General features: G+C 38.0%; 1 protein-coding gene across 1 annotated transcript; it reads left to right on the top strand.

Moving 5' to 3' along the window:
• Positions 1 to 343: 343 nt before the first annotated feature.
• npy8br (neuropeptide Y receptor Y8b) lies at positions 344 to 14736 on the top strand. Its single transcript, XM_079466932.1, has 2 exons — positions 344 to 414; positions 11630 to 14736. Exon 2 carries the CDS (start codon positions 11843 to 11845, stop codon positions 12995 to 12997), a length of 1155 nt encoding a protein of 384 aa, XP_079323058.1. The 5' UTR covers positions 344 to 414; positions 11630 to 11842; the 3' UTR covers positions 12998 to 14736.
• Positions 14737 to 21283: the final 6547 nt, after the last annotated feature.

The following is a 21283-nucleotide window of genomic DNA, read 5'->3' as shown; positions in this document are numbered from 1 at the left end:
TTCTTTATTTTCTTTTGTTTTTATGACCTGAGCATATTTATGCAGAGGGTGTTGGGAAAATCTTAAGAAATGTTGAATGTATATGCGCAATTGGTAGCCTAATGAACTAATAAAGAGGGGACAGATGGTTACAGTTTAAATAGAAATGTTTACTGTGTTTAAATAAAGAATCAGATGGTTTTCTCTTGCTATACACGCAGCCAATGCCAAGTCAGCACAAGAGTTATTTCATATTCCGCTGCGTCCGCGCGCGCGCGTTTCATCCAGCGCTCAATATCTGGAAAGCACCTCCTTCCGTCGCCTTAAGTCTGCTTGATAAACTCGCATCCTCCAACCACCAGGTACTCTCTCACTGGAGAGAAAAGACCGAAGGTTCCAGCTATAACAACGGAGGACTTGCGCGAACAGTACACGGTAAGAGCCGTGCGCGATGCTTGGATTAGACTGATGATGCGTATTGAAACTTCTGTAAGGATTCCGGGTTTGATGACAGCCGGTTTTTAAATGATACAATCTTTATCTCCGTGCAATTTTGATTTATTACCTTTGTTGTTCGATGCAAAAATACAGAGAGAGGTCTGAAAATTGTTGAACACTTTTTAGTGGCATCTGATGTTGGAGATGCCAGTGGTTTTTAGTTCAGATCGGATGGACGGTGCACTGGGGACCGCGTCTGTATGATTGTTCTAACCCGTTTCATTCAACTTCACCACACGTGTCTTCAAGCCAGGTTTGACTATAGGAAACAACACTCGAAATTGCAAAAATGCTGAAGGCTAATGTTAGATTTGTATGACGGATTATAAACAAATGTCTTCGTCCGTGTGTGTTGGCAATCTTCATGTGCGTGCAAATATCACATGCGAGTTTTCAATTGTCAGCATCTTATTCGGTGTGAATTTGATTATAGTTATAAGCATGTTATGAAGGCAGCGTTATACATATGAAAGACAAATACAAATGAAGGATAAAATCTGATGAATCTTTCCAAAAGAATATTACATAATAATCATCATCATCCAAAAAAAGCTTCCCCTTTAGGGCATATTTTAAACATCTTTTATTATAAAAGCTCCTTCCAATGCAACATCTTAAAATAAGTATTTCACTGTAAAACAAAAAACACAGACGAACATGTCAGAAACAAGCGACTGAAAATAGACAATTTCACACGCAGCTCTGCCCATTATCACCAGACACGAGGAATACACATAAAAGAAGCATGAAGTTATAAACAAGGAGTGTGAAAAAGAAGCCCACCACTGGTGCAAACAGCAACAGGGCTAAAGTGAGCTATTTTTTCCCTCATTAGTTTAAGACCGAATCCAGATCAGATAAACGCTGGCAAGGATGACGCTGAACAATTCATCTTGTTAGATTATTGCTGCAAATGTAATATTTTCCATAGATGACATATTCGTTTTGAAGGTAGACATTTACACAGGACACAATGTCTCACCTAACAGGTGCCAACATTTGTCTTCTCACATCATGTGGTACACGGCTGTGAAACATTATTTTTGAGCCTGAAATCTGTCTTAGAGAGTATGAACACAGGCATAGTTACAACTCATCACCAAATGTGCCAATGCTCACCTTTGAAACCTTTGTGATTTAATTTATATTATCTAATCCATCTCAACTCATAATAAAGCATATGAAAGTTTCCATACTGGTATAATTTTTGAAAGGATTTAAGACAAGGGCTTGACAAATGACACAGTTCAATTCAACTGGAAGACACTTATTTGATGCATGGCATTGTAAAGATGTTTGTGGGTTTTAGGGGTATCGATGTGTGCAGACACGAATGAAATAATACTTGCTATTAGTGCATCTCTGACAGATCTCTGTACCTCCTTTCATCTATTGTGTATTCAGCTGATGGTTGCCTCTCTGAAGCTGATCTAAAACTGGTTTGTTATGTTTCTCTCTCTCTCTCTCTCTCTCTTTTAGAATGGTGAAATGTAAAGGTTTTGGAAAAATGTCCTTACTTAATCTAACCTATTTAAAATGACCTATTAACAAGCTTGTAGATCAAAGGAATTGGCTTGCCAGCTAAATTATAACAACCAGCTCTAAAATGTATTTGTGTTAATAATCTCTATACAAGCTTAATATGCAACTAATTTATTCAAAAATGTAAACAATGTGGTGCTATTCAAAGCATCTCTGTTTTAGAGAAAGCACATATTGAGGGACCTGACCAGGGGTGCATTTCACAAAAGCATAATTTGCTAACTTTGGTCGCAAGTATACAGCACTTGAGCTGGGTTAGAAGCATGGTTCCTTATTATTATGACATGTAGACTTCCATACATCGTGCTTTTTAGCAAAATAAGCAAGCAACATTCATTACATTCTATATCAACCATTCTAAATCTGTAAACATTTTTAGTTTGTCAAAGGAATTTAAGCGCAGTTTTTGAAAAGTGCACATGTGAGTAGTCCTACGGGCGGGCTCTAGGTGTATTGGATTTACTCCACACGAGATGAAAAAAATAAACTTTTAATAAATCCAGACAAACCAGGGAGAACATGAGGAAACAAGAACATGAAGGATCAAAACAGACACCAGTTACATTTTAGACTAGACATGAATAAAGGTACAGGCAGAGTATTAATAGTGTCCGAGTCTGATGAAGGCAGGTGCAGGGATAATGACGGGGGACAGGTGAGGGAGCGTGGCGAAATTAAGTCCCAGGGGCGAAAACGTGGAAAACAGGCTGATGACAGGAAGAGTATGGTGACCTGCACCAAAGACCAACCGGGGAGGGCGTCCTAGAGACTTGTGTAGGACACTGGTAACAAGACAGGGAGCCTCCAAGATGATGTTACGGACACCGGGATTCTGTGGTTGTGCCGGTAGCTCAGGTGGCAACGGAGTTATGGCCAGGTCCGGATGCCATGGTGGTCTGCCATGGGATGCCGTGGCCGTTCTGGAGGATGGGGACGAAGAACTAGGAATGGCCACCGTGGCCCCGACCTTGGGACGAGGAGACCAGAGGATTGGCATGGCCGCTGAGACAGTTACATGGGAGCAAGGAGACGAGGTGCTTGGTACGGCCCCCATGGTTGTTGGCGAGGAAACCTGAGAGGCAGTACACGACCGCTATACACCGAGGTCATCTGTGGCCTACGGTGCTCATGTCCATGCTGGCCATCTCCTCCCTATACTGTGCCCCCCAAAAAATATTTGGGGCGAGTCCGGGGGCTTTGGGCAGTCTTCGGGATGTGGCTCTGGGCAGGCTTCGGGACGGAGCTTTGGGCAAATTACGGGACTGGGCACTGGGACAGCTTCAGGACTGGTCCATACTGCCCAGACATCACCAAACCCACGGCGATGATGGTCACAGCGGGAACACTTGAAGACCGGGCGGGACCGGCTCGAGGAAGAGCTGGGCAGTGGGCTCTGGTGGCTGGGCAGCGGACTTGATGAAACCTGGCTAACTGCAGGCTTCAGAATCGGTGGAGGACTTGGGGAATGAGATGAGTTAGGTCGCTCAATGTGTGTTTGGACGGGAACGAACGATGATCGATCCTATCCGGAATGGTCTCACTAACACCGAGACGAGACCCCATTACCCACCGGATAAGATCGATAAACTCAACCATGGGTCTGTCTCTGAACTCAGGAGCCAGACACTGATTGAAGTTATCATCCAATCCCATCAAAAGAAACGTGTTAAGTGAGCGATCATCCCAACTAACTTGATGGCTCAGTTCGACAAAGTCCTCCACGTATCTCTCTAGAGGATGGCCATCCTGGCTGAGGTGGTACCTGAGGTTGTCCTCTGGAGAGATGTTGAGCCTCAAGGAATCCATCTTTTTGTAGGTCTTGTCTTCTGTAACACATTCTCTCCAGACGATATGATGAAAACAATAAATATAACTTTTAATGAATCAAACCAGGGAGAACACGAAGAAACGCAAGAACATGGAGGATCAAAACAGACTCCAGTTACATTTCGACTAGACAATGAACAAAGGAACAGGCAGAGTATAAACAGTGTCCGGGTAAACATATTTATTTAATAGACGTTATTACTCCACCACATGTGTGATGTCATCAACTATACTGCTGAACCAACTTGGTTCAAGCGATTCTTCTCTGACAGAGTCTCAACTACAAAGTTTATTTCCTCTAACAGTTCATTGTACTATGGTTGTCAAACAGTGAGTTACGGCGTTGTTCGGGAAACGCACCCCAGCCCAACATTTGGAAAACCATGTTGTGAGTTTAAGGCGGACTGTGTGTTTTTTTACCAATGAAATGCAGGGGAATCGTTTGGGAAACCTGTTTGAAAACAACCATTCACAGCTATGTTTACTGTCAAAAGTGGTGCAAATATAACACACTTCAGCTTTCAAACTCACCATGTTTTTCTTCCTATCAAATTCACAGCATGATCAGAAGACTTGATTTCCCATTTGTACAATAAAACTACTAATGAATTTATGTATGCACTCCACACCATTTCACGTCACTGTTCTCATTAACTTGTATGTTCATGTGATGTTTTCATTTAACTGGATCACTGTAGGATGTGCCACATCTGAGAACTATCAAAGCAAAAGCTAATCTTGGAACCCCCTGCTATAACAGTGTGCGCTCGCCTATGGCGAGCTCTGTCATAAATATAGGCACTCGCTGTGTAACGCATGCTAATGCGCTAGTTTGTGAAGCTCAATAGCGTCACATGGCATGTTTAATATGCAGTAATGCATTGTTTTGCTGAGCTAAAAGCAGTCTTTCAAAAGCTGGCTAACATGGCTAAATAAGTAACATCCTAACCATTATAGAACCTAATGGCAGATAAAGTTTTATATATTTTTGGAAGTGCGGTAACAAAGTGTCAAAATTAAATGTCAAATTACAGACAAAAATTTTAATGACAGTTATATGCTGCAAATTTACATGCAAAAAAACCTAATGACAAAAAAGCACAGATACAAGAAAAACATTGTGTACATTTTGAATCAAATTTAACTGTCATTAATACTTCTCAGTACTGAATGAAATAAATAACAAGCATTTTTTGTGGGGCGGTAAAACGATTAATCGCAATAAATCCCATACAGAATAAAAATATATGTACTGTGGAAATATATGTACATGTGTTTTTTTTCTTAAATATATGCATGTACAGTATGTGTATGTTACACTGAGTACAAATAGCCCGCCTTGTTGGCAGAGACTATTTGCACTAGCTCCGCCCACCAATATGTATATAGTAGAGCGGTAAAAAAACTCAGAGGGGTTGTTTTAAATCTTAGGTCCTTATGTTTGTATTTATATTTGCTTTATTTATTTATTTATTTATTTTCTCTTCAATATAATTGAAATAAGACTTAAAATTCAATTTTATTCATAAAGATTTAAGATAAGGTTAGGGGTTGGTGTAGGGCTTTAATATCTCAATAAGTTGCCATCATTTTTATAAATGTAATAATTTACAGTTATTATTACATAATGTTTAATGCACAGCAATATTGACGTGCAAATAATAACGTTATCTGCAACTATTTATAGGTACCAATAGCATCTAACTACTATTTCTACTTACAGCTATTTTTGGTTAATGTAAATAGCATATCGCAAAGAATTGCTGCTATTTTCACATCGTGTAAAAAGAATCTACTTCTATTTAAATTTAATGTAAATAGCATCTATTGCTATTTACACTAAGTGCAAATAGCTGCAGCCTTTTATAAATACAAAATTAATATGCACAGTGACATATACTGTATTATGTAAACACAAACATAATTCAATTGTCTACATTTTTGGATCCTATGATACCTTAGAATACTCTCTCTCTCTCTCTCTCTCTCTCTCTCTCTCTGTCTCTTAAATATTTAGCAGGCACTGTGAAAATTGAAAAAGAAAAGCATCGCTTTGTGGCAACTTGCGGGAACTCAAAGCTTCAGCATTACTTCCACTTTCATATTCATCAGGAGCCCATGCAGAGCCTCTTAAATATTCATACCTGCACTTCTGCCATCGATAACCTGCTGCTTTAGCTCCTGCACCAGAAAAGCTCAGAATGATAAGCGGCCAGTTTATATGCTCTTCAAAACAGGTTGAGTTGTCTAATATCTGTCTCTCTCTCTCTTCAGATTGTCAACTTGAAAGTTGAGGGGACGTATGCTTTTCAACAAGCCTATTTTCTGCCATATCCAACTCTGTTTAGCTCATGAACACAAAAGGACACATGATCTAAATCAAGATGCGATTTTCATTTGTAATATTATAAAATACCGCATGCAGTATTGCAGTAATGTCTTTCACATATAATAGTTTCCGCAGCTAATGACGTGGCTCATTATTTTTTATAGTACCACAATGATAATGTCTTCCAGTTTGTCATTCTCTTTCTATATCTACTCTCTGTAAATATATATAATAAATTCAGCAATATTTCAACAATATAGCCTATAACTGAAGTAAACGCTAGCCTTTGACAAATAACTGATCTTGGATGAAGTAGATGTATAAAGTTATGAGTTCATAGAATCTATGACTTTTGGCTGCACTGAATCCAGTTTTAGACAATATTGAGATCTCTTCTAAAAACTTTAAAACGCATAATGAGTAGCAGGAGACGTTTGCATGGCAGTCTATGAGCAACAACTTTTAGTACGATGTGTCTTTTTTTATGGCTCTGGGAATGAGATGCTGTCCAGATTTGAAAGGCTCTGTGTGAAATCAATGGTGTATAAGGTACACTTTGTCTCCGATATTGAACAGAGCATCTCTGCTTCATTGCATCACCCAGGAGATTCATCTGCAAAGTCTGGCGTCCTAATTGAAAACGATCTTCACCCTTTTGGGGGAATCAGTTAGAGACGGAGGGAACTGAGGCAATAATAAGCTTCATTACGACACATCTGGGCTTAGTCTTTGTAAGTGATTGACTGTCGCTTGTTAAACTCAATGACGCTAAGAATCTATTTGAATTACAATGCTAGTTAAGCTGTTTCTATTTAGATGGATGTCACATGACAATGTCTGTTTATGGGATGAATTCACTAAAACAATCCTCTACCTTTGGGTACATTTACATTTAGAATGATAAGGAACTAATGCAGGTGAATGTGCAGATTCATGCTATAGTTTACAGTAGATGTCTGAATTGTATTGAAGGAGTGATGTAGTACCATTTTCTGCAATTTTGCATTCCGAAGTTTGCAAGATGGGGCACCAAGCAACTTGCATTCAACCTTAAATATTTGGCTGTGTGTTCGCTGTTGCCAGATTTGCATACATAATATGTAAGAAAATAAATCATTATTTGCAATGTGCGCCTTTGCTGTGACATCAATTTGGATCATATCCTGCGGAGGAGGACAATGTCAGAAATAAGTGACAAATAATTACAATACGTGATATAAGCATTGCCGACCTCAAACTGAGAAATAGAATAAATGTGTTTTGATGCAGTTTTTTAAAAAGTGAAGTTATATAAATATATAATAATTTAATAGAAGATGTTTTTTTGAGAAATTAGTCATTTTGTTTGCTTAGCAAAATTCGTCAAAATATCTTCTGCGGGAGAAGTCATAAAGATTTAGAATGACAGGAGGGGAATAAATGATGAAAGATATTTTGTCTTAGGGAAACATCTTTGACTTCTCGTTTCTTGTTAGATAGAAAAGAAAACGCAACATTCTTAAACTAAAGTGATCAATGTGATACATTCAAAAGCACAATAATCTAATGCATTATTATTATGGTAATTATGTAATCTCTCAGGCTTTGTGCGATAACATTTGTGTGTAGTGTTAAATGCCATCTGGCTGTTTGTTTAATGCAAAATTACACACATTTTTTGTGGGACTCATTCAGAATAGAACTAGGACTGGCTGCAGACAGAGTGCTTGTCGTTGGTGACTATAAAATCCATCTAGATAACAATACAGATGCTTTCGGGATGGCTTTTAAAGACACTCCATGGGCATTAGACAACATGTGTCAGGACCCACTCACCTTCGTAATCATACTTTAGATTTAATACTGTCTTACGGTATAAATGTGGACGACGTTAAATTTCTTCAGCCCAGCGAAAACATTTCGGATCATTATCTGTTATTATGTTTGCTTCCCTGGCCTATGACTCCTTGTTACAAATATGGTAGAACAATAACTTCAACTACCAAAGGTGCGTTTCTTGATAATCTGCCTGTCTCACATCTCTAGCATGAGTAATAACGTTGAAGATCCTGACTTTAGCTTTGAAAATTTGAACTCCACCTTCTTGGAAACCCTATTATTATCTACCATAGATCCCGAAGGGCCTATGCTCTTTGCTTTATACATGCTAACTCTAGGAGATATAAAGCGACACAGAGTTAGCTTTCACTGTTATGTTGATGATACGCAACTTTATATTTCCTCGAAAAAGTGGATGAGTAAAAACATTTAACACCGAACTCAGATTAAACAGAAGTGTTACTTATTGGACCAAATCCACCATACGTAACAACCAAGAATACTGCTTAACTATTGACGGATGTTTCATAAAACCCTCGTCAGCAAGGAATCTTGGCATTTTATTCTATAGTAGTCTGTCATTTGAGAACCATGTCGCCAACACCTGTAAAATAGCGTTTTTCCATCTTAAAAAATATATATCTTAATCAAATCATGCTGTATGCTGTCACCATCAGATGCAGAGAAGTTAATCCATGCATTCATGACATCAAGACTAGATTACTGTAAAGCACTATTGGGTGGTTGCCCTGCAGGCTTATTACAAAAACTCCAAATGGTCCAAAATGCGGCAACCCGAGTTCTTACACGTACAAAAAAGTATGAGCATATAAGCCCGTTTCTGTAAACCTAGCACTGGTTACCTATAAAGCATCGCATTAACTTTAAAATCTTGCTTATTGCCAATAAAGCCGTGCATGGTTTAGCTCCTCACTACTTGGGTGAACTTCTCTTGTATTTCAGTCCAGAACGTGCACTACGCTCTCAGGCGTCCGGTCAGTTGGTAATACCTAGAATTTCAAAATCGAGTGCAGGTGGTAGATCCTTTTCCTATCTAGCGCCTACACTTTGGACCAGTCTTCCCCGCACTGGGGCGGACACACTCTGTCAGTTTAAATCTAGACTAAAGACTCATCTGTTAAAATTGCATACACTACACAATCATAATATATATACTCCGAAGGTTTAGGCTGCACTAGTTAGATCAACCGGAACCAGGAACACTTCCAATAACAACTGATGTATGTGTTGCATCAAAGAGTGCAGAACAGTACTCTACTCTCAGCCAGTCTTGTCTCATTGTTCCATGGTTACCAGAGCAGGCAGGACACAGGTCATGCCTAGACCTGACAAAAGCTGAGATGATAGAGCTGGATAAAGAAGGACGCTGTGACTTGACATGTCTTCACTACATCATTTTAGCTCCTATTACATAACTAATGATAATCTTAAATCCATTTGTTTTATTTTGCCTTGTTTTGCAAGCACTGTTGAGTTTGTGCAGAGGCAGCAGTTTTTGCCAGAGGGGAACTGGAATCCCCTGGTTAGGCCTGATTTCCCTCTGAGTTTTGGGTTCCTCGCCACCGTTTGCATACTGTTTTGCACTGTTTGCCTGGCCGGGGGGGCTGCTAGAATTTTAAAGTTGTATTTAATTAACTCTGCTGTTAACTAACACTGTGTCTGTGTATGTTATGTGGAGTGTTTTGTGTGTGGGTGTGTCCGATTCTGTGTGTCTGTGTCTGTCTTCTGTGTTTTCACCTTTTTCGTTTTTACTTGTATAACCTTATATGTTTTTCTTATAGTCAATATGTTTTCATGTACAGCTGCTTTGTTACAATGAAAATTGTAAAAAGCGCTATATAAATAAAGCTGACTTGACTTTCTCAAAGAAAATACACTAACTTACTTTATAGGTTGTGACTCCATTCACTATTCACTCTATTCTTATTACTTACAATTGATGTAAATCTTGGTTCAGGTACATAACTGCTCATAGCAACATGACATTTGATTCATTCAAAACTTTGCAGCAGGATTTTCTTTGGAATTAGATTCTCTCCCAATGTTAAACTTTGTCAAACATGGACTGGGTTATTCATCATCTGCACTATGTGCACGCTCACTTGGCTATTACTGTACTACCACAGAGCACAGGCTTTGAAAAATCATCAAAAACCATCAGAGGATGGAAGAGAAGAGTGAAACAGATGGAGAGAGAGAGATAGAAAGAGAGAGAGAGAGAACAAGAACAGGAGCTGCTTTTCTTCTGATGTTCTTCTGCATTCCAGCATTTTACATAGTAAATAGTTGAGTTCTGGTCTAGTACTGGTTCTGTTTAATTAGGAAAATGTTAATAGTCTCATGTGAGAAGGATTGTTGTCACCATGGTTGCCATTCTACCTCATGCAAAATCACGCAATCTTCAGACCTGAGAAATCTATAGAGACTTGGATATTACAGCAGTATAATACATTTCTTAGACACTTAGCCATTTTGCTTTCGTGTCTCAACATGTTGACAATAAACACTAAGCCAACCTTCCATAAGGATTTCCTAGTGTAAATTCAGCTTGTGTCTCATTATAAAAAGCCAAAAATGCACACAAAAACAACTTCAGTCAGGTTGTCAGCAATAAGTCAAGCATTATTTCAAAGCATTGTAATTCAAGCATTTTGTTTTTTTGTGAGCAAGTTGTGTATGTTCTCATTGGGATACAATTCACCGTTGCTGCAAAGTAATGACTTGAAATAACTTACTTATAGAATTCAAGACAAAGAAATGTAGGCATGAAGCATTTGCTTGCGTGTTTTGATTTTGTCTTGGTTTTTACCTTTTGAAATCTGGAAAATGTTTTGAAAGAGAGAAATGGTGCAATTAATGAAAAAGAGGAAGGCAAAATAGAAAATCTGAATGTCATTATCCCTATTTTTCCTATTATCTTTAATAGCGGTATGATTTTCTCCCACTTAACTTTACGTGGCTTTGGGGTGCGATCAGAAAGATTTATTACGTCAATTGAAGAAATCTTTTTCTGTTTCATAACAGTGCACTTCAATTGTTCATGTTTCGATTTTCAAAAAAGGCTTTATATATTAAATATTTCACCTACTGTATGTTTTTGTGATGGTCTAACACTTACAGTGTGTTGAGAAAACCTGCCCGCTACCCTATCCTGGTTCCAGGGGGCAGGGTCAATGTACATTTTGGGATTCATGATGTCACTAACCCAGGATCAAGTTTGTTGTAGTCCCAACGAGCCATTCATTGTAGTCTTTAAATATTGATTTCTGTTAAAGAAAATGTCTTTCTTTCCTTTGAACTTTGAGCGTTTGCGACTTGCCAGATGTCGTTTGTGCTCAAACAGGTACAATACTCACTAAAAAGTGAAATTTCATCAGACCTTCAAAAACAACACAATCTGTCCTACTGAATGTTTAGGCTCTGGCCGAATCTCCATTTAGAACTGCATTTAGTGTATTAAATATTAACAAGCTCTAAGGATTGACTGAAAAATAATCAGAGGGGACATGTTTGACTTAGCTTTATGTGTTTGTATGTATGAATGTGTTTGTATGTTTTTATTCCATCCACTTAATGTTTCAGAATGAACTTGAGATCTTTATTTTCTCTCTGCAGGTTTCACAGATCAAAACAGGATGAAGCAATTTTGGAACAAATAAAACTGGTTTTGGGGGAAACAATCTCATTTTGGAAAATTCTTCTTTACCACCCTGTGGAGTTGGATTGCTAACCCCAGCAAGACATTCTCACATCAGCCAACACACTTGTAAAGAGCAACTACAGCAAACCGAAAACAAATAAAAATCTGTTTGTAGCTAACTAGTAGCGATGGAAAGGTCTCATCCAAACAACAGCTCAAAGGCTTGGTTATTAGAAGATTCACTCTGGGACCAGGACGACTGTCCGACATCCCTCAGCAGTACAACTTTCCTCATCATCGCTTACAGCGCTATGCTAGCAGTGGGCTTAGTGGGCAACACTTGCCTAGTCTTAGTAATCACGCGACAGAAAGAGATGCGTAACGTGACCAACATTTTTATCGTAAACCTCTCGTGCTCCGACATCCTTGTTTGCCTGGTGTGTTTGCCAGTCACCATTATCTACACGCTTATGGATCGATGGATTTTGGGTGAAACTTTGTGTAAGGTGACGCCGTTCGTCCAGTGTACGTCTGTGACGGTTTCTATCTTCTCAATGGTTCTCATCGCCCTGGAGAGACACCAACTCATCATTCACCCCACTGGATGGAAGCCCGTCATCAGACACTCTTATCTGGCTGTAGCGCTTATTTGGATTATAGCTATTTTTATCTCCCTTCCCTTCCTTTCGTTTCAAGTCCTCACGATCTCGCCCCTGCACAACCTCAGTCTTCAGTTCAACCCCTTCAGTGATCAGTTTATCTGTATTGAGCAGTGGCCGTCTGGCGGTTATCGGCTAGTTTTTACTACGTCGCTACTGCTTTTCCAGTACTGTCTACCGCTAGCGCTCATTCTAGTGTGCTACGTCCGAATATTCCTGCGCCTCAGTCACCGCAAAGACATGGTTGAAAGAGCTCGAGGTGAACGGCACAAAAAGGCAAAAGGCTCAAAGCGAGTCAACGCCATGCTAGCCTCAATCGTAGCGGCGTTCATGCTGTGTTGGTTGCCACTAAATGTGTTCAATACAGTTTTCGACTGGAACCATGAGGCAATGCCAGTGTGTCTGCATGACACTATTTTCTCAGCTTGCCACCTCACTGCTATGGTGTCAACGTGCATTAACCCTGTGATCTATGGGTTCCTGAACAATAACTTCCAGAAGGAGCTGAAATCCCTGCTTTATGGATGCCGTTGCTGGGGACCGTCTGAGAGTTACGAGAGCTTCTCGCTGTCTACTGTCAGCACGGACGTTACAAAGGCGTCAGTCCTGAGTAGCGGCTCAGTCTGCATCAATGCCTATCAGCCACACAAGAAAAACAGTTTCGAAGAGAAAGACAATGTTTAAACAGTGTCCGGTGTCTTGAGATTTGTTAAGATATCACTTAGCATTTAATCGCTGGATAACACTGCCAAAATCCTGTTTTTGCATTATGTTGTTAAGTCTCAAGATGTTCTGAAGTTCTTCAACACATTAAGGAGAGGTTTATTCGAGCTGGGCTTAAAAACTATTTTCCGTAAATGTTTTAACCACTGCACTCTTAAAAATGAAGGTGTGTCAAGAAACAAATGGTTCTTATAGGAACCTTTGAGTGAATGGTTCTTTGGGAATCCAAAAATGGTTCTTCTATAACAGGGGCTTTCATGTCTGATAATTTTTTTTCGTAGTTCCTTATCCAGATAAAAAATCTACCAGTGATACAAGTGTATGTTGACTGGCTAAACTCATGCCACACGATGATATTTTGAAGAGTTACAAGACAGAAATGTACAAAAGGTTAATGTTTTATACATGTACCAGTCGCCTTTGCGGCGACGTGTTCTTTTCTCAACCTCTGTGATATGTAACACTGCAAACTGTCGTTGGAGATTTTGTCTCTGGAACCTTCTTATTTCAAGTTTCCATAACTTCGTTCTTGTTACAACCCGTGTGAAAGCTTTGGGTGTCCCTGTAAAGGACCATTTTTTAATGTTGGTCTATATATCTCTATATTGATGTTCTGAATGCAATTCACCCCATTCTTTCTGGGCTATGCTAAAACGCAGTCACACGACTGTGGTTTCAATCATTAACATTGTGCATGTTATATGTAGTATTTGTAATATATGTATATTTAAGTGTGTGGTCAAAGCATCATGATATCACTACTGATAAGTATCATACAAATATCAATTTACAACAAGTATGAAATATTCACGTTATTTGAAGTTATGATCTAGTATTCTGGTCATTGTTGTAGTATTTACTATATAGCAGTAAATTGATCATTGTACATTATACTTACTAAGAATTATGCCGTTGTTATTTTTTTGTCCTTTTTCTACTTAAATACTGATGTGGAATGTCTTTTAAGAAAGTTCTGGGTTATCAATCAAATTAGGAATACATTTTTAATCGCATTTAAAACAATATAAACAAATAAATCGGGCAAGTCAATGGCACATAAAATTGATTTTGCCGCAGTTTGCCTTACAGGTCTTGAGATCCAACCCCATGTCCTCTTAATGTAAAACCAAGACAAGATTGAGCACAAATGCGATCATCAGTGAGACGGGAAAAAAGAAAGACCTCAAGATTGTTTTTGTTTTTGTAGAAATGCACCACATTGATTTTAGGGTCTGATTTATTCTGGCTTTAAAGAGGCATTTATGCAAAATTACGTTGAGTGTTCCAAACATGGCTGAAGTTTCAAGAGATTAAAAGGCATGCACGTGTTGCCTTAAAACATAGCAACCATTCACCTGGAAAAGCTCAAACATTCAGAAACCATTTACAATGACGTTTATGACGTTACGGTAAATTTCAACTCAGTAGTTTTCCTCCCTCTCTTTCTTTCTCAATATGTGTTCTTTTATACATCATTTATTGCTGTGTGGGAATGTGGGCCTGTGCAGGACAGACGAATGTGCCATATTAGGCTTTTTAGAAATGAGATTTTAATTTTGATAATTTAGAGGATTTTAGCATTTGCACATTATTCACATCATGGGATATTAGTAACAGTGTACATATAAAAATGACCAAAGTTTATATAAAACATATGTTAATGTTTTTGTCAATTCAATAAAAATGATCTTTTCCTCTCTATGTCTTGCCTTTGATTTGTTTACACACTTTAAATCCTATTGCACCCTTCTTAGTTTTCTAAAGCATCAAGAATCAGCTGGTTATCAAAACAGAACAAAATAATGTCCATACTTTGCAATTGTTAAGGGTACATTAGATGCTTCCTAAAAAATATTGAATTCATAATTTTGTTTATCATAATGAAATCACGAGTCCTAAAGTAGTAGACCCACTCAGAGAACTGATCTCGAGTACATTAAGAGAGAATATACTAAGCCTAAATCTATATGTGAACGGTCCATTTAGTTACACCGGTGTAATAAATGTGATGAACAGAATAAACAAGAAAACCATAATAAAACATTCCAGGTTATGTATGATGTTTTAATGAATGCAATTCTAATTTAAAGCTATCTGAATGAGCTCATGCATGTTTCCGGCAGGGGAGACAGAAATGGAAAGCAACTCAATGCACACTCATCTTTTCTCATCACGTCTCTTTCTCGCACCTTGAATTAAACATTCATTACATTTTACAGATTATTCAGCAAGATATAACATGCGTTGCCACTGCTTCACTTCTAATGAGTGTGAGGGGAAAAAATAGAGAAGTAATCTGACAGCTTCGTGAAAGAAAGGAGAAGGAAACCCGAGCCTCTACCACTTTATTTTTCTCTCTTACCATCCGCCAGCTCATACCTATAATAAGATCTGTTTTCCCACCTTGTTCTTTGTTTTCCCCCTTACATCCTCCTTCCTTATGTTTCACCTTTTCAGATTCGATTTTCACTTATTCATAGGATGTCAAAAGAGTGCGTGGATTTAAATCCATACAAGGCATTGTGCGTATGAAATATAAACCATTGTAAATGTAGATTACAGGATTCGAAGAAGCAGACTGTATATACATTTTTATCACCAAACGTTAAATATTTGTACTGCCCCCAAGTGGAGCTTCAGGTTCAAGATCTTAACCACGAGTCCTGGACATCTTCATACAGTAAACAGAGGGTCAATTTCTGTATCCTTAATTCGTTTGGATAAATATGTCTTTTTGTGTTTTACTATCTTTGTTATGAGGGAGTTACACTGCAGGGGCTTTTATACATATGGGTGACCCCAGTCCTTCAGACAGCACATGACAATTCTGCCCAAGGCCGACCTATGAACCATGCAAATGTATTTTGTATTTTTAAATAAAATATCCTACCAATATTGAGAAGACTACAAAATGGCTCCTCTGAAAAGTACTTCGTTGAAATACAAATTTCAATTATAGCGAAGAGGAAGCACTCCGATCTAGAGCCTCAAACAATTATATTGAATAGAAACTGTAATTCAGTATAAATATGATTTTGGAAAGGGCCAAAAAGCAAAAGAGTCTTTCTGAAATCTGTACATGTGGAGCACTCATCTGGCTTAACATTTACATTTGAAACACGAATAAAATATTCTTGAAGTGCAAGAGCCATTCTGTATACTATATATCCCAGTATGTGTGAATATAGCCGATTTGAATATTTGACCAAAAATGGTATTCTGGAAATGTAACTGTCACGGTGTCGTGCCGGATCGAGACAGACGAGAATGCAGGCATACAAAAAACGGGAAACTTTTAATCACTAACACAGACTGGTACACAAAACGCAAGACAATCAATAACTGACAATGGGAAAAACGGAAACACCGAGTATAAATAGTCTTTGATAACGAACAATGATGGCTGGCAGGTGCGGGAACAGCGTGATCACAAATGACGGACAGGTGCGGGATAGTGAATATAAGTCCATGGGGAAAAACCGGCAGGGAAACGGACGGGAGTGTTACAGTAACAGGTTATATTAGATGTTTTTGGAATTGACATTTTCAGGCTAAATGAATATAGTGTTGTGCTACTGTATTATAACAGTATAACTTTCTTTAATTTAACATCATTTAAATGGGGCATGCATAATTTTTAGTACCCTGAAACGTTATTTTAATGTTATATTGGTAACACGTTACAATAGGGTTGTATTTAACGGTTACTTAAAGGTGCAGTTTGTAACAATTTTGCAGTAAAATATCCAAAAACAACTAGGCCAGTGTTATATATTTTGTTCAGATGAGTACTTACAATATCTCAAATGTTTCCAACTACTAGTAAATCATGAGAAAATCGCCATTCTAAAAAGTGACACGGGGCTGCACAGTCGCTTGTCAATGGCGTCATATCTGCGTTACCCTTTGTTACCGCCTTTACTGACATAGAACCGCATAACAAGTGTCGTGGACAAATGCGGTAGAAGTGTCTAGCAAGCCACTAGCTTGTTTCGAGCAGTCACTTATTTATGGACCACAATTATACGCAACATTTATAAAACTTTATTACTTTACCTCGTCCGCTAACATGATTTCTCGTTCCCGTCTGATTGACGGCCATCAGCGGTAGAGTTGATCACATCATTCCACGCTCCCTCACACGTTATCAAGCTACGTCATTGTTGTTGTTGTTGTTTTGATTGTGCGCCCTCTAGTTGCATTTTATTTACAAACTGCAGCTTTAATGCATTAGCTGACATAAATAAAACAACAATTTTACAGCGTCTTAGTTCATGCTCATTTTCAAAGTCTAGGTATTTCACTGTATTTCGAGGCCTTTCTCTTCATTTCCTCTTGTGCGGCAGTATAACAAGTGTTCAATCTTTGAATAACAGATTATTTATAACATATTTGACCTTTATTCTTCACCTCTGTCTCTTTTGTAGTCTTTAAAAAGCGATTGCTGTGAAAGAAAATATTTCCCTTTGCTGTGAACTTTGAGCATTGTAACTTTGCAGATGTTGTTTATGCTCACACAGCTACATTACTAACCTAAGTTGAAAATTCAATTGCATCCAACCTCCTCTTTAACCTCCTCTTTAAAATGCAAAAGTTTTAAATGTTAACACTAGATAATGCATCATGAACTTACTTGAATATTAACATCATGAACTAACTTGAATATTAACTAGATAATGCATCATGAACTAACTTGAATATTTACTAGATAATGCATCATGAATTAACTTGAATATTAACTAGATAATGCATCATGAACTAACTTGAATATTTACTAGATAATGCATCATGAATTAACTTGAATATTAACTAGATAATGCATCATGAACTAACTTGAATATTAACTAGATAATGCATCATGAACTAACTTGAATATTAACTAGATAATGCATCATGAACTAACTTGAATATTAACTAGATAATGCATCATGAACTAACTTGAATATTAACTAGATAATGCATCATGAACTAACTTGAATATTTACTAGATAATGCATCATGAATTAACTTGAATATTAACTAGATAATGCATCATGAACTAACTTGAATATTTACTAGATAATGCATCATGAATTAACTTCAATATTAACTAGATAATGCATCATGAACTAACTTGAATATTAACTTCATGAACTAACTTGAATATTAACTAGATAATGCATCATGAACTAACTTGAATATTAACTTCATGAACTAACTTGAATATTAACTAGATAATGCATCATGAACTAACTTGAATATTAACTTCATGAACTAACTTGAATATTAACATTACCTAACATCAACAAGGATTAATACATGCTGGAGAAACAATATTGCTCATAGTTCATGGTTAGTTAATGCATTTAGCAATGTTAACAATTACAACCGTAATGTAATGTAAAGTGAATAGTGTTCTCTGCCTTGCCTTATCAGGCTTTTATAGCCTTGTGGCAGGATCGTGAAAGTCCCACATGGCCATGGTTTGCTGTGATGTGCCATGTGCTCTCCTGTCGTGTCTTGAAGCCGCCCCCTCATTTCCTCGTCTAGCTTTCGACCTGTAAATATCCCCTCAACCTGCCTATTGTCATTATCCCTTGTTAGATCCCCTCTTTAATGCCCCTGTGTTTGTTGTTCTGTGTGGTTTCGTTTTGCTTTGTTGATGTACTTACCTCGTGTCCTGGTTCTTGTATTACAAGTTCCTGAAGTGTGTTTAGTTAAGTTGACCCTGTCCCTCTTGTTTTTGCCCCCTCGAGGGAAGTCTTTGTTTTGAAGTTCATTGTTCTGTTATCGTTTGCCCCATCGTGGGTGTTTTGTTTTGAATAAAATTTGTGTTTTGTACCCGCCACCTGCTTTTGGGTTCTCCTTCCTGGCAAACCGTGACAAATCATGGAGAAGTCACTTAACTTCACATTAAGTTCTCCGCTCTGGCCCTCGATGCCCACAGCTTTCCAGCAAAAAAACAGTTTAGCTCCAACTCTAATGGAATTCCACTGCCTGTGAAAGATGGTTGAGAAGACTTCTCTGTTACACCACCGATCAGTGGTAAAATAATCATCACAGTTTTACAATTTTACATCACAAAAGATTTATATTAAAGTCTGTCTATTATCCATTGTTCCCCCAAAAAACATTCTTCAAACAATGAAAAATCAACTTTAAAAAATGTGGTACTTCTGGCTTCTGCAACATACACCCAGCCATCACGTATAATGTCTGCTTTGGCCCCATTATAGGGCTCCAATATTTATTTCATTTCAGTGATCTGTGCATGTCTAGTAGCATTACTGTGTTGCCCAGATGCTGGCCGCTCATAGGTGCTTTATCTCAGAAGAAAATCTGGAACAGAAATCTCAATGTTCATTTCATTTAACTGAATTGCTAAAGAAGAAACAATCATCTTATGGACACCTAAGATAGGAGCATGTTATTTTCCCATCTGAAACTGAAGCATCATTTCCTTGCTCTTTGATCTGACACCACTCTGTGCTGGAAAGTCAAAGATGACAACTCCAGATGGTCACAGTCTACTCCAGATGAGATCAAACTCCGTGTAAAAGGTATTATTAGTAGTATGTAGCAATAGATGACAGTTTCTTCCCTTTCCACGTGTCATCATTAAATATTCAGTTATTTTTCCATCCACATAACTTCTTTTATGTCTATTTTTTAAAGAACTTGTAAATGGTAATTGCCCATGTAAACATGCTGCCAAGATGATAGACCGTTGTGAGCGGTTGCTACGGCACCAGTATGATAAAAATGTTCTGGGTGGTTGCTAGGTTACTTGTCAAAAAGAGAGCATCAAAGTTTCTCGGATATTCCAGTAAATCCAGCCAGTTGGATTGGTTTCCTTTGTACATTTCTGCAGTTTAACGCCAGACAAAATACAATTATCACTTAGAAAAGAAAAAAGATCTCAACAAGCTGCAATCTGAGTCTTTGCAAACTTATAATGACGTATTTTATTATAAAAGTTGCATCAATGTTGGCTGGCTTCCTTTTCTTTTCTCCTCCTCTCTGGGTTTGCATTCTTTTTCCTATCTCATATATACATGTATTATTTATCTATCTGCTTTGTTTCAAAGAGTTCCTCAAAAACAGATCAGAGCTGGACGGAACCTGATGTTTTATTCACGGATTGGGATCTCACCCAGATGACCCACGGCCACAAAGAGCAGCTCTTACACAGACCGTTTTCTCAATACCGTGGAAGCGCTTAAGAAATGTTGCGCTGTGGCATCCCATATCAGCATCATTTGCAACCTCTGCACAGGGTTCGGATGAACAGAAATACAGCAGCAACCTGAAACACAAGTGGAATATAACTATTGCACAAGAAATAGTTAATAGGACTTGTATCTTTAAATGGGGGACACTTGTTTATGATAATTGACAGTGAGCTTTATTAACCCATTAACCGTCCCAGAATCATGCGAGTCACAGTTGCTTAGAAACTATTTAAACAAGTTACACAGATGAATACGGAAGCTTTAGTATGACTGACTGTGTACACAACTCTCTATATCTTACATGCTGCAGGGGATGCGATATCCTATCACACGAAACATTGATGGCTGAGTGGAGGTTTGTCAAACAGAATATCTACCTATATTCTATGCTGTTTTTTCTTTTGTTGAGCATGCACGCACACACACACACACACACACACACACACACACACACACACACTAATAATACTTGTTTTGTTTCTTCTTTATTTGCTTAGTTTTTTATTTGATTTTGATAAAGTCATAGAACCATTTATATTTAATTCATATGAATATTTTATTGTATATTAATTTTATTAAATTAATTTTAAACTACTTAACAGTTATTGTCATGATCCTGTCCAAACAAGAGAGTATGGAGTGACAGGATCATGACAGTCCCATGTCTTGTGTCTGTGTTGGAAGCACATGGCCATTGTTTATATATATTGTGCCATGTGCTCTCCTGTCTTGGGTCTTAGCCCCAGCCCCTTGTTTCCTTATTTATTATCAAATTATCAGTTCATGCCCTCCATCTGTTGCCGTTGTTATATCTCTTTTGTTCCTCTTCTATTTAATGCCCTTGTGTTTGCTGTCCTGTGCTGGATCATTTGTCTTTATCCCCTTCGTGTCCTTTTGTTCCGTCGCTCCAAAGTCTGTGGTTTTTAATGGGTTTTTGGTAAATCACTCGAAATAAGGTCTGTGGTAAACAATCCTCTAAATGTTCCCAATTTTAATCTATGACATAAAACAAACCAGTTGAAGCCCGCTTGGGATT

Source organism: Barbatula barbatula (assembly GCF_947034865.1).
Source record: "Barbatula barbatula genome assembly, chromosome: 11".
NCBI lineage: Eukaryota > Metazoa > Chordata > Actinopteri > Cypriniformes > Nemacheilidae > Barbatula > Barbatula barbatula.
Note: the sequence above shows the minus strand (reverse complement) of the source record. Positions and strands in the feature narration are given on the sequence as shown.

Excerpts from the sequence above, each read along its gene's own strand:
- npy8br (XM_079466932.1), top strand. The coding sequence starts at position 11,843 with ATGGAAAGGTCTCATCCAAACAACAGCTCAAAGGCTTGGTTATTAGAA.